Consider the following 17,357-nt stretch of genomic DNA (forward strand, 5'->3'; position numbering starts at 1 on the left):
CCTGACTGCACTGTAAGAGAACGCACACGCATCATCATCTCTGACAGACACCCACTGAGCCTGGAGCCTGTATCACACTCAGGATCATGCATATATCCAGAGCAGAAAGAGCACACAGGAGTCCTAACTCCCCAAACCCTTTTCTTACTACCAGCAACTCCTCCAGCCCCCACTACTGTGGATCAAAGTCTAGATCCTTAATTCCCCTGCTCAACTTGCTAGACCACCTTCTCCCCAATGTGGAAATTAAATCCAGAGGTTAACCCACTCCCTGTGTTGTTAATACCACTCAGAAGTCCTGACTTTTTGTGTCCCTATTCTAAGACACCAGAACCCCACTTCTTGGGACGTGGATGGTCCCAAAAAGTCAAATTCTCTGATTCCTGAGACTAGAGATATCTGATTCAGACCTAACTCCTCTTCCCCATTCCCTTCAGTGATTTCCTATGGGGAAAGCGGCTGGGGCTTTTCATATGAACCAGGTGTTTGGATTGGTCATTAACAGTAGCAGTACTTGTGGGTTTCAAGTGCAGCAAAGCAACCTGATTGGCTTCCATCCATCGTGTAGCGTCCTGCAAGTGATTAAACTCGACGAAGGCGAAGCCCCGGCTCTGACCTGGAGGACAGCATTCAGATACAGACGCAGTGTGTTAGTCAACAGATCCAGCCAACATCACGCATCCCTGTCGCTGTACCAATTGGGGCAAGGGCAGGATGCGGGGGAGAAACAGGGAAGAGTGGAAAGGCACAGAAAGGGCACCCTAGATATAAAGTGGGATGGTGCAGACTCAGATGCTGACCACAAAAAGGGAGTTACTTGCTCTTCTGATCATCCTAAGCAAGGAATGTTTCTGATGTACAGTTGACACTCACCTCTACTCAAACCTCCAAGTATTTCTCCCCTTCCCTCACCCCAAGCTGGGAACAGATCTGTGAAGTCACAACTTTCAGTCCTGTGCCTTTATCAGCCAACTCATAATACCTCCAAATGGCGAAAAGTTTAACAGAGAGTGATGGCTCCGAGCAGATCTATTCCTACTTCCACTAACGCTATCTTTTTCTATTAGCTATCTAGAACTTTTTCCCTAAGTGTAAGCCACAGTTGTGGCAAAGCATCTGTGCAAGAGGTTCCTTCTTAATGCTACACTAGGGCACTTGTGCTATCATTCAGAAAGGTGCAGTGCCTGCTTGTTTTGGACGGAGCACCAAAAAAGACCCACCACAGAGGGCACTGGCACAAGGGAGCCAGCAGCAATGGCATCTTCAAGAGATACACAGCTGTGATCTGTTGGACTTGAACTTTGAAGATTTGGGTTCAAATCCCAGTTCTGCCTCAAGACTCACTGGATGACTTTGGACCAGACATTTAGCCTCATTTCCCCATTTAGACAACAGAAATAATAGTGATCTCTCTTAGAGCTGTTGTGAAGAAGAATGAGCTACGTAAACACAAGTAACAACATGTGCCTATATTGGAAGAAGGTTCATACAAACCCAGAAAAGATGTGCTGAATCCAACCAACTAATATGGCAGTGATTAACCTCTTCCCCACTTAGCAATACTGTAACTAAGCATAATGTTGGAAGTCTATGAACAGGTTTGCTATTCTAATATGGCAGATGATTTTTTAAAGAATTGAACCAATATACACAAGAGCAAGCTGCTATGGACAGCTCTCAAGAGGTTACAGCTCTCCAGGGAACTTTTATTCTCAAGGATTGCAGACTCTGCCTTTGTAAAAATGGGTTTTCCCATTTATGTAATGTGTTGCAATGTGTCTTTGCTTCTCTCAGCCTTTGGCTGCCCATGGAAGCAGGGTGCCTTTCTGTACCCTCCATCTTGCAGTACCAACCAGTCCTTTTCAGGCCTGGTATAACAGAGGGCAGATACAGAGGACTATAGTCACATACACACCTTGCTTTTAAAAAGAAAAGGGTACACAACTGTGACTCATAGGCAGTAAGTGTGTGTGATATGCAGGGAAAGAAGGAGCAAACTTACCTGCTTGGTTATAACTTTACTCAAAAAAACAGTCCTAAGATGCAGACTGGACACAGCCTGACCATTTCTCTTGGAACAGACTTAAGGGATCTCATGCTCCCCTTTTACTTTCCAGTGCCACCCCAATTAGTTGGCAACTACTTTCCTTAGTGGAGGCCTGCATAACTTGGATCCACTCAAACTGAACACAATACCTGATTGGTGAGTTGAAAGGACCTTAACAATCCTCCCTCCATGCCTGCCCACGATAAGAAAAATTCAAACAGATTTATTATGTCTCTGGTGGCTAAAGGGCTGCATTCAACTTGATAGGTTAAAAGTTGTATAGCCTGCCTTCATATCAGTTTCCTCAGTGCCACTATTAAAAAGAGCTCAACTTAGGCTGCAAAGATCCAAGAAGAATCACTGCAAACCTCATATCTGATCAAATGAGGCCAAATGGAAGACACCATACATATCCAAAAGGACTGTCTTCATCCTTCATCCATTTGTTGGTTTTTGTCTCCTACCACAGAGAAAGAGGCCAAGCAAGAAAGGCAGAAGAAACCAAAGAAGATCTTCCTATGGAAATAAATGCTGAATTGCTAGATCTGAGGATGCTCACAATTATATAGTATGCGACAAACCTTGGAAAAGAACAGGAACCAAGAATAGTCCTCAATGTTCTGCCAATCACACAGCAGAGGAACTACAGAGTCCCAAGTTTACAGAACTACAATAGCACACAAGGAGCTATTAATGATCCATTGGTGACATCTAAAAGCCTGGTTGGTTCTAAACACTAGGGGAATGTACATAGCACAGACCAAAACTAATGCCACAGGGCATACCAGCTCCACATAGAAACATATCTGGAAGACTGAACTCTAGTTTGGAGTGTGTCACATGGTAGGTGAAACACTATGGCAATACCAAGAGAAGGGAAAAGATAGAACTATGAACGGGAGCTCACCTGAAGCTTTATTCCGCATCAACCGCACCTCTCGGGGCTGGAATCCATGTGCCTGCAACTGGGCTCGTATCTGCAGAAAAGCATAGAAGGAGTGACCAATGCCAACATCAGGGAGTACTGAAGAGGTAAGAGTTAGAGAAACAAAGAAGCAACAGCAACAAGTTACTGCAAGGAAACAGTGCCTCCCAGCCCAACTGCCTAACGTACATCATTCTCAGTGGCAGACTGTGGCAGCATCCTCAGCATAATGATGCTGCTAGCCTTCTGTTCTTCTTCCTCTTGCTCGGTGCGGTAGTCCTGGTCCCGGTAGTCACCATCTGCAGGAAATCCCAGCTGCTCACTGGGGCTGTCCCGCTTTCTACGTTGTGTCTCTGATCCAGAGGAGGCCTCATAGGAATCCTGGGTTAGGATTGTTGTACAGAAGAGAAGAGAAAAGCTCAGAATGGATGGGGCTTAACAGAGTAGTGCCCAGCTCTGTGGGACAAGGCCTAACAATTCCCTACTAAATTTCTGGCAGTCACAGCACCATCCTCTGCCTTTGGTGGTGCCATAGGAAAAGCAATCTTCCAAAGCATACAGCATTTTTCTAGTTACAGGTAGGTGAGGTTGATGGACTTCCATTTCATGCGGCTCAATGTGGTGCCTTCCATAGTTCTAGTTACAGGTACCTGTAACTAGAACTATGGAAGGCACCACATTGAGCCGCATGAAATGGAAGTCCATCAACCTCACCAAGAAACTTGCACAGTTACAAACTGACATCCTCTTTCTGTCTAAATGCAAAAACCTGGACATTGTACCTAAGGGTCTTAGAATTAAGAACCCTCTTCAATCAACTTATCCCACAGAATATGCTAGAAAACTATGCCACACTTTATCTAAGAAACTGCTGAAACATCTTATCGGCGTTCTGTACTCCAAACAGAAGTTAATAAAGGAAGAACTCTCTAAACAGACCAGCATTTTTCTAGCAACTGAGACTGTTTCCCAAGTCCAGTTCCATTACCTGTTCCAGCACTTCCCTCCACGATTCCTTCAGTAGCATATTGTCCCACATGAACACATATTTCGTTATGGCAACTACTTAATTTGTTACAGTCTCCCCACAACAGCAGTTTTGCAAAACTATACCGAGAAGCACAACTGTTGGGTGCTAAATCCCACTGCTTCTACTGCCAGCTGCTTATAAAAATCAGCTGTGAAATCCTCCCATCTGATGGTTTCCTCTGGAGAGGCAGCTCTTCAGAGAGCCACACAGATCACTGCATTCTACCTCCCAAGAGACAGTCGCAAAGAGGACAGGCGTCTCCAACAGCTCCGCCCCACAACTTACCTCCACGCTGTGTTCCTCAGAAGAATCATCATAGTCATTGGTAGGCTCCTGGCTGTTGAAATCTCTCATATAGGATCTATAATCCATATCTCTGTAGTCATGGTCTCTCTGGTTCCGGCCTTCTAACCTCTCATCCAGGGTCTGCTCAACAGCACCATACCGACCAGTCCGATCTCCACGACCACCTCTAGAGCGTATGAATTGAAGGAAATCTGCTATGCTATCAGTGCTGATTACTCATAAAAGTAACCCCCACTTTGTAATCGGTTCATAGGTAACAAATAAAAACAATATATTCCCCCACCCTACCTGCATTCAGAGTAACTTGAGCTGAAGTCATCTAGTGAATAGCATTCTGGCTACAATCTAAAGCACTGTCATGGGCAGAGAAGTACAGATGCTAGTGCAACATGCAATATCTGATCGTTGGGAGCACCAGTGACTCCTTGCTGTATCCGTAGCTGATCATCCAAGGGATGATTCAAACATTACTGAAGTGGTGAGAAAGCTATTGTAGGGGACCACAGTTCCATTGTTGTTGTTATTAATTCTATATTTATAACCCGCTTTTTTCCCTGATGAGACTCAAGGCAGCTTACAAACTAAAAATCAATTAAACATTCATAGAATTAAAGCTATATGCATATATAAGATCTGTTTGTATGTAGGAACCATGTAACAGAGGCCAATAATATGTTTCCCTCTCACTCACATGGTTCCCATTTACTTACCCACTTACAACTGAGTCTAATGACAGAGTGCAGTGGAAATAAGCAACAACAACAACAACTTATTATTATTTATACCCAGCCCATCTGGCTGGGTTTCCCCAGCCACTCTGGGCAGCTACCAACAGAATATAAAACAGAATAAAACATCCCTAAAAAGGGCTGCCTTCAGATGTCTTCTAAAATCACATAGCTGTTTTATTAAATACTAGCGGGACCCGGCCACACGTTGTTGTGGCCCAGTTAGGGCCCCCGTACTCCAGTGGAGGATGGTACTCCTTGTACTATGTAATAACCCCTCCCTCTGTTGTGCCCGGGGTGTGTTCCCCCCCTGCATCTCCATACCTTGGCCCCCACCCTTGAAAAAGGAATTGTCTGAGTCATGTCATTGGCCAGTAGATGGTGCTGTGTTGAGTTCCTTAAAATTGGCTTTTACCTGCCTCAGGTGTGACATCTGTCTAAGCAAACTGTATAAGATCTTTCACATATTCGCATGTGATGTTGTGTCAAAATTTGAACGCAATCGGCCAAGCAGTTTCGGTGAAAAGTGGAGCTCCCCCACCCCTGCTGCAGTTTATTAATAATGTTTCTCAAAATAGGATCCTGTGCAAAAAACAGGATTCCTCAGCTGTGATAGTGCAGGGCTGGCTTGCCATCCAAAGGCCTCACATCATTGCCAAACCAATCCTGTACCTGCTTTCTGTGGCGGTAGGATGCATGAAGCCATTGCCTTGCACCGAGAATGAAGAACAGTCACGAAATTGGAGTTAAGATTATTCATATGAACTCCCAAACTAAAAACCTTTCTCCCTATGTTACACCACAGCACACCTGAGCAAGACTTCATGGTACCTGGAGGTCTGCACAAGAGGAAGTGGCATCCCAGCCATTTTACTGCAGTGCTGTGCCACCTGCTAATAGGGATACTGAGCATAGCAGTGGTTAAAATGATACCATTCTTAATTTAGGCTTACATCCATTTTTCAACACAGCAAAGCAGAGCTCAGAATTAGTGCCTAACTCATCCCACTGTTTATACCACTGTTTGCATGCTTAGTGGCAAAAGGTGGGGAACTGGTCATTGGGCTAATGTGGTTACTTTTTAAGTCATTCCACCAGACAAAAGTGATTTGCCTTACTCCATCTCAGAAGCCAGAAATGGTTAGAGAAATATTTTACCTCCTCTCATACTCCATTGCTACTCGTGAAGTGCAAGTGCTTCAGCAATCTCCCAATGCCAGGCTCTTCAGTGGGTGACTATCATTCCAGCATATCATGAAAAGTGGGGTGTCAATTATCCCTGTAGAGAATATAAATGCAGATGAAATAAATCAGCAACATTTTCACAGATTCCTACCCTAGCTTGGCACCAGCAATAAGAGGAAGATAGAATATTTTTAAAACTATACACCAGCATGTTACATACATAAGCATGTGTAAATCCTATTTTATCTGGTTATTTCTCAGATCTGTCATTTCTATACTGCACTCAATACAACTTCAGAGTTATCCAAAGAATGAACTTTGCTAATGCCCATGTCAATATAAATATGGAACCAATTTGGTCACTTGGTTCTGGATTAAGGCATGCTCAAAACCTAAACTCAGGCCTAGTTCACCAAGCTACAGTTCCCCCCTTGTAAAGTGGCATGGCTTACCCCACAGAATGAATGTTGGCAGATTACCATGTGACATTTCTCCTGAACCTTAAAGGAGAACCATGAGAACCATACCTGAGACTCCTTCATCTTACTAGGAGGCAAAATTATCACTCCTAAACGATTTTTAAATATTTTAATCAGGTAAGCCTAGGTTCCAAGTCTCTATAAATGTATTTCTAGATTTGAAATGAACAGCTGTATGACCTTGCGCACATAATTATTGTGCCGATCAGAGATATCGTATTTTTCCATGTATAAGACTAGGTTCCCCCCCTTAAAATGTCAAAATTAGGGGCATCTTATACACAGGGCCATCTCCCTCCCCCTTTTCTTAAATCTGAGTCTCCAAAAATAGGGGGCATCTTCAACATGGGGGCCTCTTATAGATGGAAAAATACGGTACAGTGGTACCTCGGGTTAAGAACTTAATTCGTTCTGGAGGTCCGTTCTTAATCTGAAAGTGTTCTTAACCTGAGGTGCCACTTTAGCTAATGGGGCCTCCCACTGCTGCCGTGACGCCACCGCATGATTTCTGTTCTCAACATGAAGCAAAGTTCTTAACCCGAGGTACTATTTCTGAGTTAGCAGTAACCTGAAGCGTCTGTAACCCAAGGCACCACTGTAATTCTTTCCTGGATTTCAGGTGTTTGAGAGATTTAGAAAGATTTATGGGATTAAAGTCTTATTCAAAATCTTTATCAATGACTTGGATGATGGGCTTGAGGGCATCCTGAGCAAGTTTGCAGATGACACCAAATTGGGAGGGGTGGCTAATACCCCAGAGGACAGGATCACACTTCAAAATAACAGATTAGACAACTGGGCCAAAGCAAACAAGATGAATTTTAACAGGGAGAAATGTAAAGTACTACACTTGGGCAAAAAAATGAAAGGCACAAATACAGGATGGGGGACACCTGGCTTGAGAGCAGTACATGTGAAAAAGATCTAGGAGTCTTGGTAGACCACAAACTTGACATGAGTCAGCAGTGTGATGCAGCAGCTAAAAATGCCAATGCAATTCTGGGCTGCATCAATAGGAGTATAGCATCTAGATCAAGGGAAGTAATAGTACCACTGTATTCTGCTCTGGTCAGACCTCACCTGGAGTACTGTGTCCAGTTTTGGGCACCACAGTTCAAGAAGGATACTGACAAGCTGGAACGTGTCCAGAGGAGGGCAACCTAAATGGTCAAAGGCCTGGAAACGATGCCTTATGAGGAACAGCTTAGGGAGCTGGGTATGTTTAGCCTGGAGAAGAGAAGGTTAAGGGTTGATATGATAGCCATGTTCAAATATATAAAAGGATGTCACATAGAAGAGGGAGAAATGTTGTTTTCTGCTGCTCCAGAGAAGCAGACACGGAGCAATAGATTCAAACTACAAGAAAGAAGATTCCACCTAAACATTAGGAAGAACTAAAATTGACATGAGAATCATAGAATTATAGAGTTGGAAGAGACCACAAAGGCCATCCAGTCCAACCCCCTGCCGAGCAGGAAACACAATCAAAGCATTCTTGACATATGCTGTCAAGCCTTTGCTTAAAGACCTCCAAAGAAGGAGACTCCACCACACTCCTTGGTAGCAAATTCCACTGCCGAACAGCTCTTACTGTCAGGAAGTTCTTCCTAATGTTTAGGTGGAATCTTCTTTCTTGTAGTTTGAATCCATTGCTCCATGTCCGCTTCTCTGGAGCAGCAGAGAAATCATAAAGCTAAATGGTCAGCTGTGTCAGTTGAGTAGGACATTTCTGGACTCATAAATTCGGTTGAGTGGACTACAGTGGAACCTCGGTTTATGAACACCTCGGTTTACGAATTTTCGGTTTACGAACACCGCGGACCCATCTGGAACGGATTAATTCACTTTCCATTACTTTCAATGGGAGAGTTCGCTTCAGTTTATGAACGCTTCAGTTTATGAACAGACTTCCGGAACCAATTGTGTTCATAACACGAGGTACCACTGTACTTCTGGCTGGATCATCTTTGGAGAATGATTTCTGATATGAATTCTATAGGCTGCACATTTTTGCTTTCATTCTCCATTACGTACTTAGAAGTGAGCAAGCCACACCTGCATCTCAGGTCTGAGGTCTGGTAAAGCCAGATACTGCCTGAGTTTCACAATTGGCTTTGACAATTGGCTGTTAATGGCTTCCTTTGATACCCAGATAAGATACTTTCTCTTTGAGGTCCTGGCTAACATCCTCTTGCCTAATAGATTAGGTGTCTAAACATTCCGGGACAAAAGGCAGGGTCATTAGCATGTTATTTCTTCCTAAGAAAGGGAGATAACAGAGCTAGCTCCCTTCCAGGCCCCTTGCCTAGGCCTCAATTGTTGTCTGCAGAGGGAGACATGTGACTGGCTGATTAGATTATCTGTCTGGAAACTGTAGAAATGGGTCCCTTTCCTAGAGAAGTTACAGAACTGTGAGTTGAACCCCATAAAAACAGGATTGTTTTCCCTTTACAAGGAAACTCAGCAACTTTGAACTGATCCTAAAAAAACGGAGCTTTCCCCCTTCGCAAAAAAGATGTGCAACTCTGAGCTGACAAAAACCGGGGCTTTTACCATTTGCAAAAAAAGCTGCACAACTTTGAGCTGATCCTTTAAAAAATGGAGCTTTCCCCCTTTGCAAAAGAAGCTTCCTCAAATATTTAATGGGGGGCAAAGGCACCTAGGCCTCTAGGAGATGGCTGCTATGCCTAGGACAATTCAAGAAAGCAAAACAGTTTTTTTCTTGTTTTCCTCCTCTAAAAACTAGGTGCGTCCTATGGTCAGGTGCGTCCTATGGAGCAAAATTTTTATGAAAGCATGAGAATTCAGCAGATTGGGAGGACCCAAACATTGCAGGTCCAGAGGTTTTTCAGCACAACCATGGTTCTTATTCTCCAAGCTGCAGCATTTTCCCTCATTCGCTACAGCAAAACAATTATAATTTTATTCAAGTTAATTGCCACACCAGAAGCAGGCAAGATCAAAACCAGGAAAGCAGAATAGGTAAATTTAAAACAAACTTTAGTGTTAACCCCTCCCAAACATGTAAGCTATTAAAATGTACCAAGAGGAAAAGATTCCCTACTGTCAAATTAAGCTAAAATTTCTCTTACATCCTTTCCCAAATGTTTATTGTTTGATTTTTTTGAACACAAAGAAATATAAAAGTTCCAACATTACACTGGTAAGAAACTTTGCACGTCAAGAATATTTCAAAATTTATGTCCTGTCTCCCTTCCAAAACAAGGATCTACACTTGTATGTCAGCAACATAAAAGGCCTGTAGCTGCCAGCAATAACCATCTTCAAAATCACCTCCCCAGTCTTTGGAAATATATGGTCAGCCTCATATTCTCACAATCAAACCATACTCTATTCTTTCACCTTTGGAATTTGGAATAGCAATATCACAATCTTTCCACATTAAAGACAAATTTCCCCATCTTCCTTCCTTATGGGGCCCTGTACAACAAAGCTGTAAGAGACTACAACTAATCTGAGATACTTTCGTACAGTGAGCACATATTTTCAAATAGTAAATATTTTTCTATAAAATAACATCAAATATGCATTGTGGGAGAGATCCCATTATACCAGCCAATGTACTAAGGCAGGGGTCCCCAAACTAAGGCCCGGGGGCTGGATGCGGCCCAATCGCCTTCTAAATCTGGCCCCCGGAAGGTCCGGGAATCAGCATGTTTTTACATGAGTAGAATGTGTCCTTTTATTTAAAATGCGTCTCTGGGTTATTTGTTCATTTCCCCCCCCAAAAAATATAGTCCGCCCCCCCACAAGGTCTGCTGAAAAAGTTTGCTGACCCCTGTACTAAGGTTTCCCTTTCCTTCCTTCATCTTTCCAATCTGCTCTGAATGAAGGTCAAGATCAGTTTGCATAGGTGGAATAATACTAGTGAATATCACTCTGCATATTCTATTGCTGAATTAGCTGCTGGTTTTCTATTAGGTTTATCTGTTGCCTCTATTCAACTAGTTTTTTCTTACATGCCTGCACTTTGAAGACTGTTCAGAAACTGCAGTTAGCAAACTAACTCCTGAATTTTGAACTACATGGGAGTATCACCAATTTCTTCCCACAACTGCAGTGACTTACAGTCTATATATTTAAAACCGTTTTACTCGGCATTTTAATTACTGTTGTACTAAGCATATACTTTCCTCCACAAACAACTCTGTACTACAGACCAAGCATCTGCAAATAGCATGATAGCAGGTAGAAGCCAGGCCCCTGTGAGAGTGTGGGCTTAAATTCCACAACTATGTTACTTAAATTAGCCTCGTGTGATCATGTTAAATTCTTAGCACCTTCCCAATCTAACCAGGTCTGTCCATGCCTAACCCACATTTTCTATTACAAAATTCTAATGGAAAAATGCCTCGTAGCCCTGGATTGTATTCAAACCTGTGCAAGCCGAGTATTCTTCAAAACCCTTCATTAAGAAGCAACCAGCCTTGCCTAACAGAGGGCTCACAAAATATCAGATTTAAGTTGTAGCTAAACAGATTTAACTTATATAACAACCAAAGTACCATAGGCTGCAATTTTATGCACTTACTTGAAAATAAGTTCTAAGTATTTAAACATAAAAGATTTCTCTGCTGCAATGGGAAATTGGATTTGATGACTGAACTTAGCTCTTCCTTTGCAACTCTTTTGCCATTACTATTGGCTTCTATATTGTATACTGTAGAGATGGAATTAAATACCACATAATATACAAAGCCTAGTAGCAGGGATCAATCAGTTTTCACATCCTGGAGAAGCTATCTGCTGCTGACCTTTCAAAGAGTTATTTAGGTGTAAAACTGCAACACAAAACTATCTATATGATCTACAGTTCTTAAATAAGCAAATATTATTATTATTATTATTATTACCGGTATTATTAATCACCTCCCCTTCACCCACAGTCCTAGAGAGGGTTATAACATTAAAACACAATATAAAAACAGTTTAAAACAACTTACAACCACAGAAATAAGATTAGTCTTCAAAATATAAATCTCAAGTGTAAAAGGGGTAAAAGTGCATGTTCAGCTTTCACTGGGAGATGCATAATGAAGATGGCAGACGCACCTCTGTGGGAAAGGAGTTGCATTTACAACCTATATCTGTGGCTGTTATCACTGTTTTAAATTCCAGAAAGATCACTATGTTTGTTTGTGGCAGCAAAAACAAATCAAAATTAAAAACAAATACGTACTCCACAATAAGTTAAATTAGGCCACAATCGGAAGTAAATTAACCCAGGGACTAAATATCATCTTCTTCAACAGGACTGGCTTCTGAATAGTCATGGTGAGAATTACAGGTAGCCCTTTATTTGGGGGACAGGACGGGACACAAGACTCTCTGCAACTCCCAGGGAGCCTTAGCCCACTGCACACCCTTTTGACTCCAGCATCTACAATCATGAGCCTTTGGGTCAATGTGTGGCAAATGAAGAGAATTACCCTGAGATCTACAGGTGAAGGGCGGTATACAAACCATAATAATAATAATAATAATAATAATAATAATAATGGCAGCAATAACAATAATAATAATAATAATTCTCCAAATGAATTCTGCTGCGGGTCACAGAATCCTGTGAGAAAATGTTCAATTCTCTTCAGCACTACAGGACCGTTTACTGGTCTTACGCATACAGAGGGAAATATGTCACAGGGGTGGCACTGTAGCCAATGAAGTCGATCCGAGGTGCGCCTGTTGGTCATGAATGAGGGCAAAAATCAGAATGAGATAATGCGCACACGCGTGTAAACGTATCCTCACGCGCGCACCAGGCCCCCTCGCCCCGCGGTGGGCGGTTTCCGGCGCCCGAGGGCCTCTTTCGCGGCCTCTGCTCCTCTCCAGGCGCCCTCGCCCCGCCGACCTGACACGACACGGCCCCGCCCGGCCCTTGCCTCCTTCTCGTCTCCTCCCAGCGCCGCCCTCCCTTCTCGGCGGCGGCCTCGCTCTCTCGCCCTCTCTCCCGCTCCCTCACCTGGCGAGCGCCTCCCTCACGAAGGGATTCGCCCCTCACGGCGGCCGCCTCACAAAATGGCGGCCACTCCGCAGCCCCTCCTTCCGGAGACGCTCTTCGCTGTCGGGGACACCGGCTCGTTGGACACCCTTCCCGCCCCGCGCGCATTGGACGCGGCGGCCCCGCAGCGACCGCCCGCTCTCCGGACGGGATTGGTGGAAGCCGGGTGTCACTCAGAGCTCGCTTCGACCAGCGACGAGCCTGCGCCTCCCTTCCAGGCAGCGCTCCTACGCCACTTTATCGCGCGCGGTCTCCCGCAAAGGATCATGGGGTGATCATGTACTGTAGTTTTAAAGGGTGCGGCGATTCGTAGCTCTCTGAGGGTTTGGGGTTTTTTCTAGTGGTCTCGGCGCACGCAATAAACTCGTTTCCAGGCGTCTCTGTGGGAGAATCTTTGTTAAGCAGCGTCGTTCACCTGCGCGCTCCTCAGCTGCTTCACCATCTCCCTCCGTTGCTCAGCAGCGTCTAGGATTCACCAGGCAGCCGCTGGGAAGTGTCCTTTGCCGCCTGCTCCCTTTGTGTCCCTTGCGCCAACTAGTTTCCCCTTGCCGGCTGGCGGGCCTTGGAAACGCGCTTCCGACCTCGCTGTCCAGCAGGGCCTTCCCGCTCAGCCCTGAGGCTGCCTCGCGGGGCTGCTGGCAGGACAGCCTGGGAGCCGCCACGGGCACCAGGCAGCTCGCGTTCCCTCTAGGAAGGACGGGAGGCCGAGGCAACAGGAGCCCCGCACGTCAAGGTCCACGAGAAGCGGAGCACCGCGGCCTTGCCAGTGATTTCATAGGTTTGGTCCCGGGCATGCTGATTCGCACGTGCCCCTTTGGAGAGGGCAGGCAGCTGGAATTAAACTCCCATCCCTCCTTGTTGAAAACTCAGAAGCCGTCGTGTGGGCAACTGTCTGGCACTTTCGCCAGGAGGCGCCTGGACTTTCAATACTGTACTGTATAGATATAGCTCCTCTATCTCTCTCTATGTATTCCTGATATCCAAGGGCAAGAGCAGTTCCTGTCCCCTCTCTCTGCCAAGCAGTGGCCAGATCGCATGGGGTCACAGACGCCCGCGCAGGGTCTGTGTCCCTTTCGTTAGAAGAGAATTTCTCTGGAGAATAGGCGACACTGGAGACTCGTGCTTTAAGAAATAAGGTTTATTCGTCTGTATGGAGTGGGTCCAGATCTTACAGCATGGCCCAGAGCAGGCATCCCCAAACTGCGGCCCTCCAGATTTTTGGCCTACAACTCCCATGATCCCTAGCTAACAGGAGCAGTGGTCGGGGAAGATGGGAATTGTAGTCCGAAACATCTGGAGGGCCGAGGTTTGAGGATGCCTGTCCCAGAGCATGGCAGACAGTCCTTCCTTCACCCAGAGCAGTTACCCTGGTCACACCTGGGACCCTCGGGGCCGGGGCTCTCTCTTGTAATGCTGACAGCTCTGCTCTTCCCTCCGCCAGCTAGACTGGTTTGCAAAAGGAGCCCAGGAGTTCCCTTGCAGCTTATATTCTCTGTTCATATTGCAAACAACCCCAAATCCTTGCATTTATTAATTTTAGTGTTTAGGGGGACCCCTCCCCCCACAAGTTCTTTTACACCAGTTACAGTAACCTCTTTATTAGGACCGAACCGATGAAAATCATTGAAGCAAGTTTTAGGGCTCAGCGGAACTCCTACTATGCAGGGTGGGGATTTTTCGTGAGATGCCAAGCGAAATGCTTTCTTTTTTTCTGCTGGACAACGCGGACGTTTTCTGGCGCTACCAAGGGAAAGGAGGGGGAAACCCCCATGAGAGTGACATATGTCCCTTCTCACGCGCCTTCCTTCCCCGCCCCTTCCGCCTAGCGAGACTTCCGCTTCCGGCGGCGCTTGTCGACCATGGCGGCCCTTCGGCGGCTGGCGGGCGTGCAGAGGTTGCTGGGGTTACCGGCCCGGGCGGCCCGCGCTGTCTCTTCCGGGGGACCGGCCAGCTCCTCGGCAACGGTGCAGGTGCCGCCCGCCTCGAGCCCCGCGCAGGTGACGCCTCCGCTCAAGCACCACCACGACGACGACGACGAAGTGTCTGTCTTCATGAAGGTGAGCGCGCGGGAGGGGGCGAGTTCCCGGGGATTGTGGAAAAGTAGAAGGGATCCCGAGGTTAAGAGTTCCCCATTCTGCCGGCGGAGCTACCTACCTAACCCAGAGGCTTCCTTGCAAGGGGCAATAAAATGGCTTTTTGAATGTCCCAGACAGACATCTTGTCACCGGGGGCGAACCACACACAGAGAGACACCCAGGGAAGAGGGGGGAGTGAAGATCTACATCAGGCACAAGCAGATCCGCTGCCCCTGGGGATCATGCAGTGGGAGGCGGTTGCCTCACCTTGCTGACCCTGGTCCCTGGGATGCTGTTGTGGGGTGTTTAAGGGGCAGTGTGGATGCTTAGGGACCTACATCTGTGCTGTGTTGCAGGATTCCAGTGCCCAGTAGCACCTTGTTGTTGTTGTTGTTGTTGTTTAGTTGTTTAGTCGTGTCCGACTCTTCGTGACCCCATGGACCATAGCACGCCAGGCACTCCTGTCTTCCACTGCCTCCCGCAGTTTGGTCAAACTCATGTTCGTAGCTTCGAGAACACTGTCTAACCATCTCGTCCTCTGTTGTCCCCTTCTCCTTGTGCCCTCCATCTTTCCCAACATCAGTGTCTTTTTCAGGGTCTTCTCTTCTCATGAGGTGGCCAAAGTATTGGAGCCTCAGCTTCAGGATCTGTTCTTCCAGTGAGCACTCAGGGCTGATTTCCTTAAAGTGGCTAGATTGGCCTCAACTAGGGCCAAGGCCTTTTCAGTACTGGCCCCAACTTGGTGGAACGCTCTCTCACAGGAGACCAGGGCCCTGCGGGATTTGTCATCTTTCCACAGGGCCTGCAAGACAGAGCTGTTCCGCCTGGCCTTTGGGTTGGATTCAGTCTGACCCCTGTGTTTTCCTCCCTCATGGTTTGGATTTATGGACTACTTAAAATGAGGCTGCATTTTAACTTTTAATATTGTATTTTAATCTGTATTTTAATCAATTGTTTTCTTTTCTTTTATGTCTTATTGTAATTTTATTGGTGTTAGCCGCCCATAGCCCGGTTTTGACTGGGGAGGGCGTGGTATAAATAAATTATTATTATTATGAATGGATAGGTTTGATCTTCTTGCAGTCCATGGGACTCTCAAGAGTCTCCTCCAGCACCATAATTCAAAAGCATCAATTCTTCGGCGATCAGCCTTCTTTATGGTCCAGCTCTTACTTCCATACATCACTACTGGGAAAACTATAGCTTTAACTATACGGACCTTTGACGGCAAGGTGATGTCTCTACTTTTTAAGATGCTGTCTTGGTTTGTCATCGCTTTTCTCCCAAGAAGCAGGCGTCTTTTAATTTCGTGACTGTTGTCACCATCTGCAGTGATCGTGGAACCCAAGAAAGTAAAATCTCTCACTGCCTCCATTTCTTCCCCTTCTATTTGCCAGGAGGTGATAGAGACCAACTACGTTTGTTCCACAGCATGTTGGCATTAAATATTCAAAGAGTTTTTTAAAATTGTATTTTTGTTGTGGCTTTTAGTTCTTATATTGTGTTTAAACTCTGGAATGCAAATTGTAGTACAATAAAATAAAGTAGAAGAGAGAAAATAAGCAATAAAATGTGATTAAAACAGCATGTAGCACAGTGCATGACAGTTGCTACAGCAAACAGAAAAATCATTAAGTGGTCTGCCCAGACCATCAGCAGTTTTCAAGTGGTCCTTGGAGGGAAAAGAGTTTGAGAAGCACAAGCACAGAAGGTTCTTGCCAAGTAACTCTTCCTTTCTTCCATGTTGCAAAGCATTCGAGAAAACAGGACTGAGGACCATTTCCCGACAGCACATAGGCAGCTTTCCACTTACAGTTGTCTGCTTAGAAGTCTTATTTTGAGGCCTTATTTTGCCGTGCATATTTCTAAAGCTGAGGCTCTGAAGCACAATACAGTTCTTAGTTCTTCAGTATCCACAATGCGTTATTGCAGGCATGTCCAACTTCAAGTAGGCTGTGATCTACTATCTAGTACAGACATCCCCAGACTTCGGCCCTCCAGATGTTTTGGACTACAATTCCCATCATCCCTGACCACTGGTCCTCTTAGCTAGGAATCATGGGAGTTGTAGGCCAAAACATCTGGAGGGCCGCAGTTTGGGGATGCCTGATCTAGTATTAAAAACTGGCAGTGATCTCCCACACTCCTGTTGTCATTCTTTGCTTTAGGGGTGAGGGGTAAGGCGTTGTTGGTGGCCAGGAAAAACCCCTTTCTTTCCTTAGCATGGATTCATGCTTTATTCCATCGCCTTCTTCCACTTATCGCCAAAACGGAGGTGGCAGCTACAGGCCGCTCTGTATGGAGGAGGAAGCAAAGGCTCTCTCCTTTTATCCAGCCTCATCCCAAATATGGAATATCAGCACCCCCAGACTCCACTTTCCATTGTTCCTGAGGGGGGCCGTTGCACCCTCAGCCCGCCACACGAGCACAGCCTTGCAGCACCCAGCGAGGGCGGCCCAGGCGAGGGCGGCTTCCTTAGCAGAGAGGAGGAGGAGGAGGAGGAGGAGGAGGAGGAGGAGGAGGAGGAGGAGGAGGAGAAGAAGAAGAAGAAGAAGAAGAA

The 17,357-nt window shown here is 45.7% G+C and overlaps 2 protein-coding genes across 6 annotated transcripts in view; one reads left to right on the plus strand and one right to left on the minus strand.

Annotated features, from left to right (window-relative positions):
• The window catches only part of RBM10 (RNA binding motif protein 10), a 27,973-nt gene extending 15,136 nt beyond the window's left edge, over nt 1-12,837 (minus strand). The window contains exons 1-6 of one of the 5 annotated variants that reach the window (XM_035140644.2): nt 12,684-12,837; nt 6,195-6,315; nt 4,288-4,474; nt 3,162-3,353; nt 2,955-3,024; nt 543-616 (exon numbers count right to left, since the gene is read on the minus strand). In XM_035140644.2, coding sequence (XP_034996535.1) covers nt 543-616; nt 2,955-3,024; nt 3,162-3,353; nt 4,288-4,474; nt 6,195-6,211 — 540 coding nt within the window. In that variant the 5' untranslated portion in view covers nt 6,212-6,315; nt 12,684-12,837. Of the gene's footprint in view, nt 1-542; nt 617-2,954; nt 3,025-3,161; nt 3,354-4,287; nt 4,475-6,194; nt 6,316-7,780; nt 12,629-12,683 lie in introns of those variants that run through there. The other 4 variants (XM_035140640.2, XM_035140643.2, XM_060268845.1 and 1 more) reach the window with 4 other exon arrangements.
• A 1,710-nt stretch (nt 12,838-14,547) lies between these two features.
• NDUFB11 (NADH:ubiquinone oxidoreductase subunit B11) overlaps nt 14,548-17,357 on the plus strand; it is a 33,861-nt gene continuing 31,051 nt past the window's right edge. The window contains exon 1 of the mRNA XM_035141172.2: nt 14,548-14,779. Coding sequence (XP_034997063.1) covers nt 14,582-14,779 — 198 coding nt within the window. The 5' untranslated portion in view covers nt 14,548-14,581. The remainder of the gene's footprint in view (nt 14,780-17,357) is intronic.

This window comes from Zootoca vivipara, chromosome 16 (assembly GCF_963506605.1).
Source record: "Zootoca vivipara chromosome 16, rZooViv1.1, whole genome shotgun sequence".
Lineage (NCBI taxonomy): Eukaryota > Metazoa > Chordata > Lepidosauria > Squamata > Lacertidae > Zootoca > Zootoca vivipara.